General features: G+C 33.1%; 1 protein-coding gene across 7 annotated transcripts in view; it reads left to right on the top strand.

Moving 5' to 3' along the window:
* LCORL (ligand dependent nuclear receptor corepressor like) overlaps window positions 1–21618 on the top strand; it is a 146040-nt gene that overhangs the window by 40254 nt on the left and 84168 nt on the right. For 6 of the 7 annotated variants that reach the window (XM_031943321.1, XM_031943317.1, XM_031943316.1 and 3 more), the window contains exons 2-4: window positions 6815–6880; window positions 15863–15942; window positions 16841–16970. In XM_031943321.1, the coding sequence (XP_031799181.1) occupies window positions 6815–6880; window positions 15863–15942; window positions 16841–16970 (276 nt within the window). Of the gene's footprint in view, window positions 1–6814; window positions 6881–15862; window positions 15943–16840; window positions 16971–18601; window positions 18649–21618 lie in introns of all 7 variants that reach the window. The other variant, XM_031943322.1, reaches the window with a different exon arrangement.

The following is a 21618-nucleotide window of genomic DNA, read 5'->3' as shown; positions in this document are numbered from 1 at the left end:
TTTTATGTCCTCAGAGTACTGGATAAACATGTCATCTCTGCCTTTTATATGGGTCATTGATAAAATTGAACGCAATGTCATATAATTTCAGACCTAGCTATTGGTAGGTAATATATTTCTGTCAACTCATACTCTGCTCATTCAGCCAAGTTTCTCTTATTTTCTAACTTATATTTCCCTACTTGGTTCACAAGGATCTCTTAAGAAGCTTTATCATATTTAGTTGGTAAAATTCAAGTATACCATTTCTGGTATATACTGGTATACTGGTACTGGTAGAATTTGCCTGATCTACAAGTCTAGTCACTTTGCAGGGAGGTTGGGGGAGTGGGGGGAGAGTTTGGCGTTATCTGTGTCCTAGTCAAAGTTCACCTGTGGTATAATAAATTACCCAGAGTCTGAGGGTTAGAATAAACATTTCCTTTACCAAAAACATTCTAAGAGCCTGTGCCCCTTGAAAGTAATGTCAAGTAAAAGTCATTGTCAAGGAAATTAAAAGCTGTCAGCAAGCAAGACAGTTTCCCTTAGGTTTCAAGAGTCCCTGACAAAGCCCTAAAAATACTCTTGCTGACAAAGGCCAACAGTTGGGTCTCAGATCAGTCTACCTGAGGACAAAGTTAACTCAGAATCTCCTATGCCTACACTTTAGCTTCTTTGCTTTCCATAGCAGGTAGAAAGTTACCTCCCTCCTTTCCCAGTTCCACCAATATCTTGGATCGATTTTGTTCCCAATAAATCCATCCTGATTTCTTAGATGTCACTGCTTCTTTTTCTAAATGCTGACAGAATAAAATAATACTTACTAGTGTTTCATTACCAGACAAAAAAGCTTGCTCTTTTTTTTTTTTTAACAAAAAAACTTAAGAAAGGAATACAATAGGTCTGAGAATCAAATTCAGAATTCTTCACAGACACATTGTTCTTTTTTCAAAGTTTCAAAGTTTTTCAGTTATTCTATGATGTAGTTTCAACCATAAAATAATACCAAGTGGCTGTTTTGTCCAGTTCTTATTTAAGTATTAGATTTGTCTTTAGTATACCTGTGAGGTAGATAGTATCTAAACTTTGCTTGAAGACTTTCAATAAAGGAGAACTCAAAAGAACTATTTGAATAACGCTTGTTTGTTTTCCCACTTGCCTCCATATCAGTCCTAACTTTTTCTCCCCTCCTCCTCTCTCCCCTTCTTTCCTTTCTTTCTACCTCTTTTTGATCCCTTTTCCCCTCTTCCCATCTTTCTCTGTTTTTATCTCTTTCTCTTTTTCCCTCTCATTTCTTGTTCCCTCTTTCTCTCTGTCCATTGGGCAAATTAATTCAACCTGTAATTTTTACCATTGTCTCACTATCTTTCCTTTTGAATCTTAAAAACTGATTTCTGGTTACTCTTAAAATTGCCACTTTTTAGCATAGAATCTCTTCCATATACATACTTGGCCAGGCCCACCCTTTTTTCCTGACTGCATCCTTTTACGTGACATTTTCACATCCTTATACATGTAGCACATTAGGTACCATGCTTTTCAAGAATCTGATTATAGTAGTTCTCCAGGCAATAGTGAAAATAAATTACTAGAGAAATATGTTGGCAAGACTTTGCCGTTTTGCATCTATTTGATGTCCATCATTCTAATGTAGTTCAGTCTCAGCCAAGAATTCCGAAAATTCATTTTTTACCTCTTAACTTTTTGCCATTTCCTGAAGTGATGATTCTCATATTCTTTCCCTGTCTTTTTCTGTAAATGTTAGCCAATGTGCTTGAACTTTAAACTGTTGGCAAGAAGATAAGCCTTAATTAGATGAGGCAATTTCCAAGCTTTTCTGGTTTTATTGTAGTTGTTTTTCTTTGGATAAACTCCTGGAGAAGGTTGAGGGAGGAAGGAGGTGTGGGGCTGGGGGGTGGGGGTGGGGGTGGGAACAGGGACGTGTGGGACATTCGATAATGTCTTTACTTTTATCCATTTTCAAGTTTTCAGAGTGAAGAGTCTTAAATATATTTGGGAGTGTTGTAATTACGCACCACAGAGAAAATGTCCTCTTTTTCCTTTTTAATAATTTAGTCTTTAAAAATTTAGAGTTTTTTCTTTGTAACTAATTGAAGGCTGGAATGCCAGAATTGAAGCAATTGTAGAGGCCATTTAGCCCAACTGGTATATATGATTAAAAATCTTTTTATACTACCTGATTAAATAGTACATCATCACCTGAAGACCCTTGGTGCCATTGCCCTGCAAATTTTAAAACACTACATAAATAACAGTTGTAATCATTTTTCTGAGGAAGCCCAATTTCCTTTTTAATAATAACTCTAATTGTTTAGCTTAATATATTTATTTTTTCCAATTACATGTAAAGATAGTTTTCAACCTTTTTTTTTTTTTCCCTGAGGCAATTGGGATTAAGTGATTTGCCTAGGGTCAAACAGTTAGGAAGTGTTAAGTATCTGAGGTCAGGTTTGAACTCAGGTCCTCCTGACTAAAGGGATGGTACTCTCTCCACTGCGCCCCCTAGCTGCCCCTCAACATTTTTTTTTTTTTTTTTTGTAAGATTTAGGTTCTAAATTTTTCTCCCTCCTGCCCTCTTTGGCCCTCCCCAAGACAGCAAGTAGTCTGATATAGGTCATACATGTTCAGTCACATTAAACATATTTTCATGTTAGGTTGTGAAAGAAAAATCAGAACAAATGAAAAAAAAATCATGAAACATTTTTTTTTTCCTATCTGTACTCAGACTTCATTATTTTTTCTCTAGATGTAAATGGCATTTTTCTTGGAAATCTCTTGGAAGTGTCTTATATTGCAGAGAATATCTCTAATTGTTTAAAAAGGTTTTCCATTTAGGAAAGCTAAATTTGCAATTTCATCCCCGCCTCTCCATTTCTGTTCTCTGGACCACATCAGAAATTATCATTGTTAGAATTTTTCCAGGCAAATGTAATGTCTTTTTTATAGGCTTATAATAAGCCTTTGAAATACTTGAAGACCAATTACATTCAATCTTAAGTCTTCTATTCTTCATTCTAAACATCTTCTAGTTCTATTAGTCTAACTCAAGATTTTTATTGGTCCAACTTTTTTGGTATCCTTCCTAAAATGTAGAGCCCAGAACTGGATACGGTGTTCCAGGTCTGGGGTGGCCAGAGTACTTAGGCAGTGGGAACTTATCTCATTTCTAGAGGTTTTGCCTCTCAATTCATACTATGAAAACTCCCAGATATATTTTGGACAGACTGCTTATTAAATGTATTTTATTAGATTCATCCCAGTGTCCTACTTTGTTGAAGTCACTTTTCATCATGACTGTAATCTTTGTTATCTTTGCCTCATAACTTGAGTCCTTTGCTAGATAAGCATATTTGAGCCTTTTAAATTTGTCACTGATAAAAAGCAGAATTAACCTAGTGAATTTTTTTTCTCTCTGCCCAGATCTTCCATTTCTGTAAGTTGAATATATGGAGGCTCTCTCTTTTCTTCAGATGAGTAAATAGGTTAAAGCTCCTTGTTTTTTATCTTTTTCCCATCCCTTTCCCAAATTATCCATCTTTGCCATATGGTAGAGACAAAGCAAAAATGGTAAGGAGGACCTGAGTTGAAAGTTCCACTGTCCTGTTTAAAGTATGAACTTTAACCATTCAGCCTTTCAGAACATGTTTCCTTATCTATGAAATGAAGGTATTGAGCCAAACGACTTAAAATTAAAATTCCATTCTTGAATCTGTGAGCCCATGACTCCTTCCTCCTATGTTCTTCTCTCATAGCTAGCTAGCTAGGTGATCAGTGTAGTGTAGTGGCTAAAACATAGGAGGAAGACCTTTTAGGCAAGTCATTTAACTTCTTTGACCCTCAGGTTTCCTCATATTTAAAATTGGGATAATAATAGCACTGGCTTCATAGGAGTGTTGTAAAGATGAGTTGAAGTAATATGTACTAAGTGCTTTGTAAACTTTAGTGATATTTAAATTTGAGCTGCTTCACAGTCTGTCTCAAAATTATATTTTTATAATTACTGTGTTGGACCGGAGTTGTTTCCTTTTTGCCTGTTCCTTAACATTTCTTCTCTTCCTCCACCACAATCCATATATAATATAATACTGAACTATTAATAGCACTTTCAGTTGACTAAAAATCATGATTATTACAATCTCTTTTTCTCTTGCTATACCTAGCAGTATTCATTTATTCATATGCAGAGAGAGGGGGAAGGATTGTGGTTTGGTTGGGTTTTTTTTTTTTTTTTAAGCCTATATGCCTAAATATTATGGGATCGTGATAGAAGAGGTCAAGATAGAACTGGTCATAAAAGACAGCCTTGAAGAACATGAGATTTGAACGGATTTGGAACGGATAATAATGTGTGGTTTGGTGTATTCGAGATATGCTACATGAAAGGAATGGAACTTGCCAAATCACTCAAGACTTAAATTAGGTACAAAAGACAAGAAAGAAAGGTATATTAGGGTATACTGAAACAGCTCGGGTTAATTCTTTCATGTATGTGTATAACTTTATAATTAGAAACAACTCATCCTCCTGGGATTAGCTATGTTAAACTTTTTTGTTGTTGTTGTTGTTGTTGTTGTTGTTGTTGTTGGTTTTTTTGTTTTTATTAACCTAATTTAAGCAGATGGAGATGGAATTCTTTGTTTGACACTTTTGTTTATGGTTCATAGTAAAACCTGTTTTAAAAAAAAAAAGGATGAACTATTCATTTTTTCTGCTTTACTGAAATTTGAGGTGATATGATTTTTTTTTTTTTGACATCTTAAGCTTGGTAATATGAGTTTTTTAACTAAGCTTCAGCCCACTCCTTCTCCTTAGCTCATATGAATTGCCAGAATATAACATTTATGCAGGGTTTTTCTCAGATAACAAAAAGTTAATATATTCTAAGACTAAATAACACTGTGTATTGGAACTATGTGAGGGGAGTATTTATTTTTTAGTGATCTGTCATATTTTTCTATTAGCTTAAATAATTTAATATCTATATATTTCTTTGACATTGGGTTTATTTATGAACTATGAACTTGTGAACTTGAGCTTTTTGAAGAAAAGCACTTTATTTGGCTTTTAACATGTGATACATATTTTTAGGGTTAAGTTTTTGATTGATGCCCTACCTGTATTATTTTCCTTCCTGTTAATATTTGGTCCCCATATCAGAGTATGTTAACTTACAGGTTACTTCTATGACTTATAGATTGATTGATTGCAGAAGATTAGGCTTGTAATTATATTCCAGAATTAGACTGGAAACCATTCCATACTTTCAAGGAAATTCTATTTTAGTGAGAAATTGAGGGTGATGAACTAGTATTCTTTTCTGTCTTCTCCTTGGTTAAAACAACCAAGGATTTATTTAGAACTTAAATTCAATGGGCCGGTATTATAACAGACTCTGAATTGTCTTATCCCATGTTATCACAGAAGGAATCTCAGGTGATAATTTTACTGTCCTGGTACCCTGGTAATTAGTGAACATTGGTCATTGCTAAGTAGATTTATAAGCCAAATTCCTACCCATTTCAGAAGTCTCTTTTAAACACTTGACGCTTTGCCCATCTAGTCCTTCCTTAAATGCTCACTCATAGGGCAGCCTGCATTAGAAAATAATAATTTAATTGTGTAAAACCAGCGTCCTTGTGTAACTTACTTATTCATTGGTATTCCTTTTTGTCCCCTGGAAATAACGCTGAACAAATCTTTTTCTTCATTTGTGTGACAGCTAATCAGAAATTAGAGAATAGTTTATTATATTTTTTGCTTGATCTTCTTTTTTAACTTTAAAAATCCCATTTCCTTCAGTTATTCTTCCATGTATTTATTGTTGGAGATCCCTCATCATCCTGATTGCCTTCTTTGAATGTGCAGTTTAGTTGTTCCCTGCTGCTGTCTCATGGTTTGGTCCATAGAAAAATGTAATCAGCTCATAAATTTGGAATAAAACCTACAAACTTAAACTGATTCTTATTCCTGAGTTCTATTCTTCCTATTACCAGCTCTCTGTTCTCCACTTATCACTTCCAAATTGCTCACCTTGAGCCACTAAGAGTTGCTATGTTAAAAGCAAGAGTGGAAGAGAATAATAATAAGGAATTTGGATATATTGCATCATCCATGGTGATATAATCTGAGATGGCAAAGCTCAAGTAAAACGAACTCAGTGCAATAACGTAGAACATAATATTACTCTTAATGCTCCTTGTTGAAAAATCGAATAATTGTTAAATTCCCAGCTTAAGAGTATTTGCTAGATTGTTAGCTTCAGCATATTATCTACGTATGACATTTTACTCTAAGACTTTTATTGTCCAGGAATAAGTGAAACCTGTTTGAATGTCCAACTTTTTTTCTTTTCTTTTTTTTTTTTTTTTTAAGTCATAGATCCTCCTCTTGGCATTCTGGTGAAACCTGTGTTCTTTAAAATAATTAAAGGAAAATTAAATTTTACTGAAATATTAGTGAAAATAGTGATGTAATTTTTTTTTCTCATCCAATTTCATAGAATCCCTGGGGTTCAAGGATTCCAGTTTAAGAACCCCTGGGATAGCCAGAAAGCATATAGTAGCATGGGTTATGAGGTAATTTAGTAAACTGTGAGTAGTTATAAATCATTTCCAATAAAAGAATAAGTCATATTCTGTGCTAAACTGTAGCTATTTTATTGTTTTCCATACTTAAAAAAAAAAATCCTTGGTGGGGGTGGGGGTGGGGGTGTGTGTGTGTGTGTGTGTGTGTGTGTGTGTGTGTGTGTGTGTGTGTGTGTATTAAATATTTCTAGCAGTTAATGCCCTCTTTTTTTTTTCTCTTAAAAAAATAGGTTTTGAAAGTATTTTAGAAGGGCTTTATGGACCAAGGCTACGAAGAGACCTCAGTTTATTTGAAGGTAATATTTTTTCCTTCATTTCTTTTAATATTTCTAATTAAAATAACAAATAAAATGCTTTTGGCTTTTCTTTTTCCATATATCATTTTCCCATTGTGATTTGTTTCTCATTCTACTATATTACAGAATTGGGCAGAACAAAATGGAAACTTGTTCTTAAGTTGTATGTTGATTAAATTAAATCAACCTCTTTTAAGTAGCTGACTTTAAGAGAGAATTTTAATTTCTGAATATGACTTTTCCCTTTTAGTTTTTGTGATTTTTTCCTGGGCTTAGAAGTTTATTCCATTAATAATAATGGATTAAAGTTTTAGAAGTTATCTCAGTTCATAATATCTTCATATAACTACTCTTCAAGTCTGTTTATAAAAGTGTGCTCTATATCAGAATTAAGATCTCCATCTTAAAAGCTTTACATTTATAGAAAGAGCATTTATTTAATTTTTCTATTGTTGCCTCTCCCCTTAATTCAGTTATATAATCTTAAATTCAGTTTTTAAACATTTTTTCAACTTTATTTTTCCTTACCTGCCACATCTCATCAGGATATTAAAAGAAATAATTAAGTTCTTTCTCTTTGTGAGAAAAAATTAATGTAAAATATTTTTATTGTTTGAGATTAGTGTTGTGACCAATGTTCTTTACCTTTTAAAGGGTTTTCCTTTTTTAACTAGAATTCATCTTTAGCTTTATTTAATAAAAAGATATATTATGTTACACTACCACAGAGAAGATATTCAGAAATTCTTCGTTATACCCTAATTTATGACCTTATCTTTCAGAATTTTTAAAAATACTGTTAATTCAAAGGAGTTGTAAATGAAGTGTTTCCATACAAATGGCTGCTTCAATTAGAGTTTGACTTTTCTGAATTGTTAGGTCTGATTTTCCAAAGAGTAACTTGTGATCTTCAAGCAATAAATAACAGAAATTTTGGTTGGCTAATACCCTTTGAATAATCAGATTGTTTACTGGAGAGAGGGTTTTTGTTGCTGTTGTTTTTAGATAAGGATTTTAAGTACCCCTACTTTGGGCATAGGATCATATATCTTAAGTTGGAAGGGTCTCTCCAGGGATCATCTAGTCCTATTCCCTCATTTGAAGATGCAGAAATTGAGTGTCACTAGGTTTAAGTGACTTGCCCAAACTCACAGGGGAGGTATTAGTGAGCCTCCTCTCTCTCTAGGGCCCATCTCCAGCATTCCTGAACTAGTAGCCCCAAAGCTGGTTCCAATACGGGCAGTGTATTTTCCTATCTTTCTCTTACCATTTCAATTCTTTATCAAGTTTTTTATAGCAGCATTTTATATATATATTGTATTCCCTTTCCACTACTCCCCCGCCCAAAAAAAAAGAAACCTGGAGGCAATCTAAATGCCCAACAAGGGGCAGTGATTGAATCAATTGTAATAAATAATCAATTGTAAAAAACAAAACCAAGAAAACTTGTTTGCTTGAACCTTCGATGTCATTGATCACAGGGATTTCTGATGAAAATCAATCTACATTGGTCAAGAGAAAACTCTTTTATAATTTGTAATCTGATGAGTTACCTGCAATAAGACGTTAAATGGCTCACTCAGGGTCACAAATGGAACTTGATCCCAGATCTTCTTAACCCCAATTCAAGTTCTACAACCTCTGTGCCTAACACATTTTACAATTCAATACTGATTTAATTTGATAAACTAATCAAAATTGATAAATGTGAATAGTCTAAGAAAATATGACAAACCCATTAAGAAATTACATAAATCAATAACAAACTAGTACCAAAAACACAGTATTCTCTTTCTATGACCATATAAATGGAAGTCAATAAAAATGGCTGGATAAATCATGAATCCTAGGGAAGCTTTAGAGGAATGATTGAAAATTTGAACATTTTATGGTTTATATTGTTCATTTGTTTAAATGTAAGTAGTTAGAACATAGTTAAATAATGGCTTAATCCTCTCCCCAAGTGTAGCAAAGTGCAAAGGAAACATTAATTTGGAATCAAAGGCCTTGGGCCTAGTTTCCTGACCTCTAAAACGAGGGGGATGGACTAGATTTCTCAGAACCCTTGGACATCTGAAGTCCTGTGATTTTTTTTTCCCCCCTTTTCTTTCTCGTTATCACTTTAATTCTCTTCCTGTTTGTCATTTTGAAAGACCCCAATTGTGATCAAGAATAATATGTATAATACATCTCAATTAAGAAAAAAATGTCTTCAAGTTTCAAGATAAAATTGGACAGAGTAAAAGCATTAACTACCATCAACCTCTAAAGCTATTGAAAGGATTTAAAAGTACCTGAGAAATGTAATCACATATTTTGTGTGTGTGTGACCCAGCATTCATATTGAGGGGGAAACTATTTAACTTTCTTTAAAACATGATTTCATTCTTTTCATTTCTATACACTATTTGTTACATTTGCATTAAGTAGTAGGCTTTTGTAGGCAACCTTGGAACCTAGTCACCCTTTATAACATTGTTTCCATTGAAAAATGTGTTCCAGATTCCAAACAAAGGGTTTACAAAAAAAAAAAAATCTGTTTTAAATTTGGGATTTTTCTGTAGTACATGGGACAAACTTGTTACTGAATTGAGTGCCTCTGAAAAGTGTCTTTGGGTTTTAACTCTTTAACCTAAGATACAGATTTTTCTTTTATTATTATAAAAGTTTATCCTCTGTTCACAAACACCCCATTTCAACTTTTCCTCATCTTATTTATTCTTGTTTATAGCCTTTCTTTCATTTGTGAATAGTATGAACCCTCCATTAGAATCTGGGTGATTCTCAAAAGATCCTTTGCATTTCCATGAAAAGGAATTTTCAGCATGGTACTAGACTTAGAAAAACCCTCTATAAGTAAATTTTGATCCAATTCTTTTCCCACACAGACCCACAAATTCCCCAGATCTCACAAAGTAATTTTAATCATTCAGCAGGCTTTTTATTAAGTAACTGCTTTGTGCTTGTCACGTGTGCTGAGGATACAAAGATAAAAATGAAACTGTCCTTGCCCGTGGTACACTTATATTCTGTTTGAGGGAAATGGCTTTTATGCACTTAAGTAAGTGTAAAATGTATAAATATAATTGAGAAGGAACTATGGATTGCCCTTAGCTGAGCTTAAAGAAGGCACCTCCCTCCTAATTGTGTGACCCTCAGAAGTTCACTTACTGTGAAGACCAAGTTAGCACCTTGGATACCTTAGAATCAGCAGCAGTCAGGATAAACAAGTCCTCGGTCTTTATTCTTGGTCTTTAGGGGTAGAAGTGAATTGGATAGCCACAGGATTTCCATGACCACCTTCTTTGTCGTCTACCGCCAAAGTGACTCTGGCTTGTCTTACTCCATCCCTTAATTCTTCCCACAATTCTCTGTAGACACCAAAAGATTGAACCAGCACAGAACAGTGGGAAGGGCCATTTTCCAAGCATATGTTAATAGAGTATTATCCAATCGGTAATTAGCCTTAAATCCCCGGTTATCCCACCTCAGTGCATCAACTCAGAATTTCAGCCCTTTACAACTTTCCCCTGTTCACCTGTTTCCTCATTTATGAAGAGTCGGAGAAAGAAATAGTAAATCATTCCAGTATTTTTGCCAAGACAATCCCAAATGGGATCAAGAGGAGCCATAGAGGACTGAATAGCTGAATAACAACTTAAATAAAGGGGAAAAGTACTATAATCTTTTCTTTTCCATCTGCTGCTTATTAATCTTCAACTGTTTGTTGCTTTATTTTAAAAAATTAATGAATTACTCTGGTAGTTTAATCTGATAACTTTAGACTGTTAAAACTATGGTGTTAAAAAGAATGAGACCAGCTTTTATTCAGGTTGATAAGAGTAACAATGGATAAAGACATATAAGTACTCTAATCTTGTACTATAAGAAATAACACGTTAGAATTTAGGATGTTCTTGCCTTATAAGAATCTCATGAAGGTTCATGTTTTGAAAGATGAAAAAATTGGGGCAGTTAGGATAGAGCACCAGCCCTGAAGTCAGCCAGGAGGATTTGAGTTCAAATATGGCCTCAGACACAACACTCCCTAAATGTGTGACCCTGGGCAAGTCACTTAACCAATTGCCTCAGGGGAAAGATGAAAAAAACTGAGGAACGATTAATTGTCCTGAGTTCTATAGTTAATAAACGTCCAAGCCTAAAGTTTTTGTTTTTATAAATTTGATAAAATTTGATATCAGATTTCAGTGTCAAAACTAAATTGAAAAAGAGCCATCTGTACTAATAATTGTAATACTTTCAGATTTTTGAAATGCTATTTTCTTTTTAGAGGAGTCAAGCAAGAGTAAAATAGGTAGTGTACCAAGGCATTCTGGCTTTCATACATAGGTTTAGCCATATGTTTTTATTACTTATTTCATTTTTGCAAATTATTAATAGTCTCAGTACTGTTAATAGGACTGAAAATTATTGCTGTTCATTAACTGTATTAATGTTCAGTGTTCTGACATTTTTCTCCTTAGGAAATCTGTAAGCTGAAATTGAGTTTGCTAAAAGAATTCAGTCCATTGTATAGTCACCACAACTAAGTGTTCTTAGTTTATTCATTTAGGCAGTTTGGCAATTTCCATAGCCAAATCGATGCCTAATAAATTAGCACTTCCAGTTTACTGTCAGCAGTAAAACAGTAAACCTTTTATTGAGCACCTACTGTGTTCTGGGAACTGGAGATATAACAAAGCTCTTGAGGTATTGACATTGACTGGCACATCATGGACATTTAATAAAACTTTATTGACTACTATTGACTTTCTGTCAAGAGAAACTTGATGTGGATTTTTATGTATACAAAAGAAATAGAAAAGAAATTCTAGAAAATTGGGGATCAGGAAAGGTGTAATCATGTAAAAAGTAATGCTTAAGCTGTGTATTTTTAAAAGTGAGAAATTCTGAGAGGTGGAAGTGAGGTGAGAGAAGATAGAATGTCATGTGAGAGGAACAGAGAAAAAAAATGGTTTGGCTGAACTAGAAAGAGTTGATTTTGAAAAATATGGACAGATTTGGTTGGACCTAAAGAGGAGGAGGTTACTATCCAAATTCAGAGAAACAGGATAGACAAATGTGATGTACAACTTTAGCTAGATGTGTATGGACGTATTTGTGTGTATGTGTGTGCATATGGATATAGCCTTATACATATGTTTAATTGTAGCCTGCTTGGAAAAGGGAGTAAGAATAAAGTAAAAAGTGCACAGCAGAGGACAAAAGAAAACCTACAAAAAGCAAGATAAGTTATGAATGCAATGTGTAGTAGTAAAAAGGCACTTTCTTGAAATGAAAATGTTACCTATTTTGAATCCTCTCATGTTCTTTCTTGCTATGCACTTAAGAATTTTTTTTTCTTCTGTTTTGTATATGTTTTAAATAAATTTTTTAAAAAATTTATAGAGGCAATAGGAAGCCACTGGTGTTTGTTGATCAGAGGACTCATCCGAACAGAAAAATCTTAGCAGCTGTGTAGAGGAGGAATGGAAGGAGGAGACAAAATAGGAGAATAATGAAGTTTTAACAACAGATTTTTTTTGTTTGTTTGACTTTTTTTTAAACAGTTGAAATTATGATTTCAGTAGTGAAAGAAACTTATTGTCCACCAATGCAGAATGACAGTGTAGCCTTGAGAACAGAGAAGTAACATTTTTAGGATGGGAAGAGGATGGTACTTAAATCAGGTCTTCCTGATTTCAAGAACTCCACAACAGCAGTGTTCCCTTTTTATAAAGGTGAAATGGCTAAGATCAAGAAAGACTACACTTGTATTTGACAAGTGCAGTTAGACGATCTCTCATAAGAGTTTCTCTTTCTACTTGGTAATGGTCTTTGGAAATAGGTGTTTTCTAGGAAGTTTCTTCAGACCCTAAATATCACACTAATAAAAGACAAATATTAATGTAATTGGAGGATCAGAGAATTAGGTTTAACAAGAAAAGGAGCTTCAAAGTTCATTTTATTCATCAGTGACACCACCACAGCCCTGAGAGGCTAGATGAGTTGCTTTACACATTCAATTGGGAAAGCCAAGATTTGAACTCTTTTCCCACAACTCTGGAAGCAGGCCTCTTGCTGTTAGACCACCTTCCATTTGCTTTTACCACTCAAGAGACCTGGACGGGGAAAAGAAAGGAGAGAAGGAATGGTGTAACTAAGCTGACACAGTCCTTATGTCTCCTATCTGTAAAGGATGATGAGATGGATCTGCTCTAGTGGTTTCACGCATACCTGTAGAACAAGAGACCTGTCGGTCCCCTGGTTTGAACCAGAACTAAATTATCCTGTCTCCTCCCAACTCCAATTGTTTGTATTCTCTTCCTCCTCAAATTCTCACAATTAGTTATTTGCATGACTGCTATTTATTCCTCCCAATCAAATGTAAATCCTCCAGCAAGGACCCTTTTTACTTTATATTTGTGTATCCCATGATTGATTGAAATATTTTGTACATAGTAGGTGCTTACTTAAGGCTTGCAGAATTTAATTGAAAGTGCATAGCTAGGATTTTTTTTTTAAAGAAAATTTTTGACTAGGATGGAATCCAATTTTTATACTTCAAACAGGCTTTATAAGGGACAGATGGTCAATCACCAACTATAGCACACTATTTCGTACAGCATGGCAGGAAGGGTCCTATTGAAGTATATTCTATTGGTTTCCTAGATCTAGTTATGCAATCGTTTACTTAGCAATAAACATTCCTAGTTCAAAATTAGCTGATAATAACATGCATGGGTATCTTGTTCTATAGGTGGTTTGTGGTGAAAATGATTGAGGAGATATATTCTATCGTCATTTATAAATATGGGCCTTAAAAATTACTGTATAGGGGCAGCTAAGTAGCACAGTGGATAGAGCCCTGAAGTCAGGAGGATCTGAGTTCAAATGTGATCTCAGATACTTAAAGCTTCCTGGCTATATGACCCTGGGCAAGTTACTTAACCCCAGTTGCCTTCACAAAAAAAAAAAAAAAAATACTGTATAGCTTCAGGAACTATTGAATAAAAAGAATTATTCAATATTAATTTTAAAAATCAAAATGAAATTAAGGAAATATAGTCAGTCAGCTGGTACTGGGAATTTGACGAAACTCATTTATTTGCTCTTTTAAAATATTCTCTTTGGAAAACTTAGGGAAATAAATAAAAACTGTGTTCTTATAAATTATAACAGCTATTTTGAAAACTTCATTCAGAATGTGTGATGGTTCTTGCTTTAAAACTTTGCCAACACAAAACTGAACATAGTATAGGGTTGTAAGTTGAGGGATTGCATACAAACTGTTAAGCAAAATCACCCTTCAGAATTTTTATTTCATTTCTTGGTTTATTTATTTACATTCATTTATTGCTTATTGGAATTTTTATAGCCCTGATCAAGTTATATCAGTCTGCCTTCAGTAAGAATTCATGATTAGTATTTCATTGAAGTTGTCTATTTGATAATAGGTAATTTCCTTCAATGTTACAGATCCTGTACCCTTCTTATGTTTCCATAGAAAAATTCTAACACATTCAATATCACCTTTTAAATCTTTTTAATATTTTGTGGGTATTAGTCAAGCATTTGGTCTGTCCATTCTCCCTTATTCTTATAACACAAAAACTAGCTAACCTTTTCAGATCAGTTTATGGAGGTTTTAACAGTTTAGTTTTAGCAAGTATTTATTAAAATAGTATCTACTATATATGCTGGGCCCCATGAACTCAACTGGGAATAGATACAAAGGCAAAAACAAAACACTCCATTTAGGGAGAATTTCATTATATTGTGGTAAAACATGCTCCCAAGTGAATAAATACAAACTGTGTACACGTATACATACATACGTATGTGTGTATATACATACACAAAAAGAAATACTTCATGAAGAGCTGGGAGGAATACAAAATAAATTATACTGATTCATAATTAAGTACTGAAAAAACCCCAGAATTTCAGAAAATTATCTCAGATAGTTAGTTATCCAAGTTGTACTATATTTAATTTTAAAAATTATTTCTGTGTAGAATTTGCTTCTCAAGATTATATTGGTCATTTCACAAACATATAACTTCTACTAGTGGATTTTTGATAAAAATGCTATGTAATATAGTAACTGCCCATATTAATATAATTTTTCAGTTAATAAATAATTAAAAATCATTACAACAGATCATTTTACTTAGTCTTCAGATTCCCCTAAACTCAGATATATTTATGACAATCTGTCATCAAACCATGCTTATAGTAGATGCCATTTGATTTATCATCACAGTAAACCTGCATTTGTGAAGTTCCTGAACAAAAGGATCTTTTCAAAGTGTATTTCTTTCTGCACTGTGTGTGTATAAATAATAAAACACACACACACACACACATCCATGCTATAAATTTCTTGAAAAGGTAAGTTAATTGTCCGATGCAGGAATGTACAACTCTAAAAGTTTTGCATTTTGTACTGCCTGCCTCAAAAATATAATAAAATTTACTTTAGACAATTTAGTTAAATTGTGTTGTATTGTATTTGATTCATTTTTATGTTATTTCAGTTACTTCCATAATCTTAAATGCTACACTATAGCTGCTATTACTTTATTGCATTACATTAGTATATTCACTTTCATTTTTTGTTTTGTTTTGTTTTGTTTTGTTTTGTTTTTTGGTTGTGATTTTTTGTTTTTCTTTTTGTTTTTTTGTTTTTTGTTTTTTTTTCTTTTTGTTTTTTTGTTTACTATATTTAATAGTACAGATAACCAAGTAGTTTAATGCTTTTTTTTTTTTTTTTTTTTTTTTTGAGGCTGCCACTCACTACCTGTTCTTATACTGATGTAAACTGAAACTATGCAGTGTTGTCTTTTTTTTTTTTTTTAATTTTTATTATAGCTTTTTATTTATAAAACATATGCATGGGTAATTTTACATCATTATGTTGTCTATTTTTTAGAACATTTTAAGTCAGTGAGTTTAATGAAATTTTTTTTTCCTCTTAAGACTGTGAACCAGAAGAACTGACTGACTGGTCTATGGATGAGAAATGTTCATTTTGTAACCTACAGAAAGAAGCAGTCAGTGTAAGTTTGAATACTGTGACGTTATTTCTAAACTATTAAACAATTGTAACTAATTTCTTACTTAATTTGGGTTAGGTAATTTTTATACAATAGATATATAACAGGTATTTAATTTGGTAATTTTTTTTTTTTTTTAAGAAAAAGACCAGTGTTTTTTAGAAGTCTAACCTCCTACTATACTTGCAAGTGACAAGACCAATAAATATCAGTTTGCATCACCTTTTCTTTCCCCCCACCCCCCCTTCTCCTTGGTTGATGAAAATGAGTCCTTTTCCACTCAGGTTTTCAAGATGTATTGGGTATATGTGGAGTTTTAGTTAGTGTTAGGGTTAGTCCACACTGAAGCAGCTCTTGACATCTATGTTATCTAAATTAGTATGGTTTTCTAGAATGAATCATGGAGAATATTGAGTTTGGATGTTACAGATCCAGGTTCATGTCCTGGCTGGGCCACATTACACGTGGGTTGGTTCCATTGGGCATTCATTCTCTGGTCCTCATCAGGTGACACCGATGTACTTGATGGTCTGTAAGAGGCCTACTTAACCTGTGTTCCTGCGGTAGAGTCAGGTTCCATGATGTCCGTGAGACCAACAATAAAGGTACAGATAGTTGTGGAATGAAATGTTAATTCTTCTGACGCCATCCCCGTCTGCTTGTGTTCCCAGTCTTAACTGAAGAATTAGATGCTTTGGGACACAAGAGCCAGATGAGATTCCTCTTTGCCACGTGCTCCCAAGCCCGGAGATCATTTGTGCTCAAATAAATGCACTCAACAATTTAATAATCCGCAGCCTTTTGTGTCGAGGATTCATCGCGTCTGTCAGTGTGTGCTGGTGGGATTCTCGGGTCTTGTGTTCTAAGTAACTTTTAGCACGCGTTAATGTTTCTTTTCCAGGATTGTACACCAACTCTTGGTTCTTCACAGTCAACGCCTACCGAGGAACTATCATCTCAGGGCCAGTCCAACACTGATAAAATTGAATGCCAAGCAGAAAATTATCTAAATGCACTCTTTCGAAAGAAAGGTAAGAAGAGCAATTGTAAAGAATGAAAACTACAGTGAAAGTATAGAATAATCACATTGTTTTTTCTAATGAAAAGATTCCCTCATATATAAACTTAAAGTTTATTCTGAATGACTTTTCCTCCCATTATTCCTTCTTTTAGCTTCTCTTTTCTAATTTTTGGGGATAGCAGCAGATTCAGAATCTTTCCCAGTATTTTTCCTTTAATAGCCAACTCTCTACTCAGTTGACTTCTAAGTTTCTCCCCGATCTTACTTTGTCATACTTTTTCCTCTCCTACCACAGACAATTGTCACTAATGTATATATGCTTCTTGTCCTTTATATTGTTGCTGATTTCAAGGCCTCAAACATTTCTTCAAGCTCAGTAAGTGATGAATATATTTGGTTGCTACAGCTATCTCTAGCAGCCTTTCATTCAAGTCTTCTCCCAAACAGGTTTGGGCATATGCTTGTTTGCTATTACAGTACTAAAATGGTCATGTGTATATGCTGCCTAATCTTAAAAAATTAAGTGCTTCATTTGTCTCCTGTCTAACTGAACTATACAAACTAAACAAGGTTTGCCGTACTTGATCATTTCATAGTTTTTCCCAAGTAGAATAAGAAGCTTGGATTTCTTCTAAAGTAGTGGAACTAAACTGTAGGAATATGGAAAATCCCTTGTATTTTCTTACCCATGTTAGCATTTGATGGGGAACTAAACTTCAGTTTAATTTTTTTTTTCCGTTCTAAACTTGATAATCACCAAACAAAATTATTCCATAAACAAATCAGAACAGGTACTGAGGAGTATACAGGAAATTGCAAATCTCTCCTTTATTCAGCTTCTTTTTTTTTTTTTTTAATTCAAACACAAAGTTTAATAAGTTACTTTCAAGTTATCTTGCTCAACACTTAAATTTTTACAAGATGGACCTATTTAAGAAATCTCTCCTTTTGGAAAAGTACATCTTGCCTCTAAGTTCCTAGAAACTAAGAAAATTCCTGAGATTATTAGCTAATTTGAACCTACTTGTCTCATATTGTTAACTGCTAACAAATACATTTAATACTTTGATAAGCTCAGCTAAACTTTAGTCTTTAATATCTACTTCCAAATTCTTTAGGAACATGTAATTTTGAAAAGGGACTTTATATGGTCTTAGATAAATAGTTTTCTAATAGAAATAGTATTGGTGTAATTTAAAAAGTTTAAGTTTAGGAATTAATGTAGACAAGGGGAAACTAGCCCTCAAATTCTGAGAACTTAGAAGCTACCATATGTTTAAAAAAGAAGAAATTCATTTTTTTAAAGTATAGTTTTTCAATTAATGATAAATCACAGATTTAAACCAGTTCTGTAGACAAGGTTTATACTCAGTGTTAGGAAATTAAGATTTTCAGTGATTGTCAAAATTCCTGTGAGATTTTTATTCTACCTGAGATAAAAATGAAAAATCCATTGAATGGATTTTTGTTTGATTTAGAAATAGCCGTTGTAGTACCCTCTTTTCATGTTAGCTGTTTATAGTGGTAAAAGCTGAAATTATCAATCGTAGCAGTTAATGTTTGTTTTCTTATAGTATGGAGTTGACCTAGACTCTTAGTACCCTTTTAAGAGTAATCAATAAAAACTTGATGCCATTTCAGCTGTTTCAAGCATCTGGCTCTACAAGAGGTCTTCTGCCATTGGTTGGGTGAGTGTTCATGGATATTCAGTGACCTCTCCATTTGGCTGTTTGCTGTTTTTTCTTAACAGTCTTTTCTTAGAAGGACTTTTCAGGATTCTTACCCTCCACATTTTTGGCATCTTAGGTCTTTATCCTTGGATTTCTATTTCATCAGTACTTTTCAGATTTAATATAGTATAGTTATAGTCTTATTTTTCCTTGTAACATTGTTAGAATCGAACCTTATTAAATGGCTTCAAACATGTCCTGGATAATTTAAAAACATAGATTTCCATGTACTGAACTTAACAAGCCATTATTTATTTTCTATATATTTGTCCATTTGATGAATTTTAAGTCGTCTTAACTCCTTTCCCTGCCAATAAACAAAGCCCTCAATGAAAGGCAAGATGTATTTTTTAATTTCAAAGACATAGGGATACCTCTGAATCTTGGGTAACAAATTTTTATATTGTTTCTTTGATAGTCATTTGGATAGCTGACAAATTGGCCAAGTTTGAGGAAACTTGGAAATCCCTGAAGCACAGATTACCTTGCTTGTTACATGACAAAATTTCTCCTCCAAGAAAATATAATGACATTATTTACTGAACCTGCTACTGACACTTTGATTTTTTTTTTAAATCAAGGTCCCATGCATATTTAACATTTTTTGTCATATAAAAGTCGGCTCATTTTCATATTTTAAGGTCAATAGCTTATTGTTCATATATATATAATGTAATCAAATGCTTTTCTAATTATTCTACATTTTAGCAATCAAGAAATTAATTAGTATTAATGTGTACCATATATATGTCAGGCACAGTGCCTAAGTGCTGGCTACAAAGATAAAAATGAAACTGCCCCTGCCCTCAAAGAGTTTACATTGTAATAAAGCACAGTATATACCCATATGCCTATACAGAATATTTTTTACCCAAAAAATCAAAGTGAAGAGAGTATACTACCAACCTAGCAGTGAGGATGGGGACTGAATCAATGGAAAGTCAAGATTTCTTACTTCAAATTTATTTTTCCAGATTTGTATCTTTTCTTTTTGATATGAACTGATAACAATGAAAACATTTAATTCCCTTTAAAAAATATTCCCTGATAGGCTTATAACAAATAAAATTGATTCCCTTGATCTAAGATTTCTTATACAAAGTAAATTAATATCATTAAGTCAAAATTAAATTTGACTAATATGTATTAGAAGTCACCAAAAATTGCCAATTTTTATTAATGTAAGCCTTCTCAAGCATATTGGTAGAAAGGTAGACTTTCTTTAATTTGTGTTTGTAAGAATTGTTGTGCTGAAAAGTTTGTACATTATCCTTTTGTTGGTAACTTTATTTTAGGCACAATTATTTTGTTAGTGAATTTCTTACTTGAAATTTGTAACAGAAAATTAGCAAACATTTAAGGAAGACATTTTATTTAAATATTTCTCTGCTTTCTTGAATATTTAAACTTATTGGAATTTCATGTAATAAAGAAAAGTTTGTTAGCATGTAATTGTAGTTCACATATAGTTGCTCTGTATAGTATCATATTTATTTAAGCCTTGTAAAATTTTAATATAAGACTAGCATTCTCTTTGTTTTATAGATGAAGAATCTAAGTGAAATGTGGATATATATAGAATGATTTGTCCAGGACCAGATACTGAGATATTAATGAAATTATTATAGTTTATAGTTTAAGATTTGCTGGTCTGTTAAGTAAGACCAGTGCAGTTTTCATTGGATTTTACTGAAGATGTTTCTCAGCAATATTGGATTTTAGAAATACTTTTTTGTATGAAATGGTATAGATTGAATGATGGAAATAAATTGTTAATTGGAGGTAATAAAAGAAAGCCTGCCTTCATCAAAGTGTAATATATTTCCTTTTCCAAATACTCTCTTTAGTTTTTCTTGCATATCAGTATCATACTTCAGGTTTTTGTTTTTGTTTTTTTTTTTTTAATTAATTTGATTTTTTTTTTTTTTTTTTTTTTTTTTAATTTTTTTTTTTTTTTTTTTTTTTTTTTTTTTTTTTTTTTGGCTTTCCATTTCTTATCATCACCTCCTTTTATCTGTATTGAAATGAATTTGTTGAAATCTCCCAGGGTTTTTTTTTTGTTTGTTTGTTTTTTGTTTTGTTTTTTGTTTTTGGTGGGGAGAGGGGAGGGCAATAAATAATTGTGCCTCTCCCCCTACTGCCTTTCTAATGGATGGGGAAATTTTTCTACAAAGTTTCTCTGACTTTTTCCTACTATGCTAGCTCAGACTATGGTGATCAATAAGAATACTATATGAATGGTGCTGAGATGTTTTATTTCCCAGAATTAGGAAGTAATAGTATCTTTGAAAGCATATGTTATTTTCTAATTTCCATTTATCAATTCTTTATTGAGTGATCGGGAGTGGCAGCCTTCTTCATGGCAGCCATGGCATTTATTAAGCACTTCTTGGGCTAATCCTAGTTCCCACCTTTTTTTTTCTTTTCTTTTCTTTCTTTTTTAAAACGTAAACTTCAGAGCCTGCTTATTTTTGAAGAGCTTTAATCTCCCATGGCTCACCTTTAATAGAGGGTAAAACCATACATCCCCTGAGTCATGTCTGACATGGACGTGGTGGGCTTAGTCAGAAGTGGCAATCTGCCAGCTTAGTCATGTTCATAGTCATTTTGTGGCCCTTGGTAACGCTCTTAGCCAGGACATGGCACTCCTGTCTGTCACATCAGTGACAGCAACAGCAGAGAAGGGGTTTTTGTTTCTTTAATTGAAATTGAAAGTTTTACATTTAATATGGAATACATAGCTCTTTTGGTCTCATGTATTTCCTATGCAGATTTATATGTTTGTGGTATTCTTGTGATCACACTTTAAACATCTGTTGTTTTCTAGGAATTTTAGAACTTTTTAGTTGCTACCATAAAAAACAATTCTCATATAAGCATAAACTGATTTTAGAAATATTAATATAGAATTGGGTTATTTGGGATTTG

Source organism: Sarcophilus harrisii, chromosome 6 (assembly GCF_902635505.1).
Source record: "Sarcophilus harrisii chromosome 6, mSarHar1.11, whole genome shotgun sequence".
Classification (NCBI taxonomy): domain Eukaryota; kingdom Metazoa; phylum Chordata; class Mammalia; order Dasyuromorphia; family Dasyuridae; genus Sarcophilus; species Sarcophilus harrisii.
The sequence above is the reverse complement of the archived record's forward strand: the minus strand, read 5'-3'. Positions and strand labels throughout refer to the sequence as shown.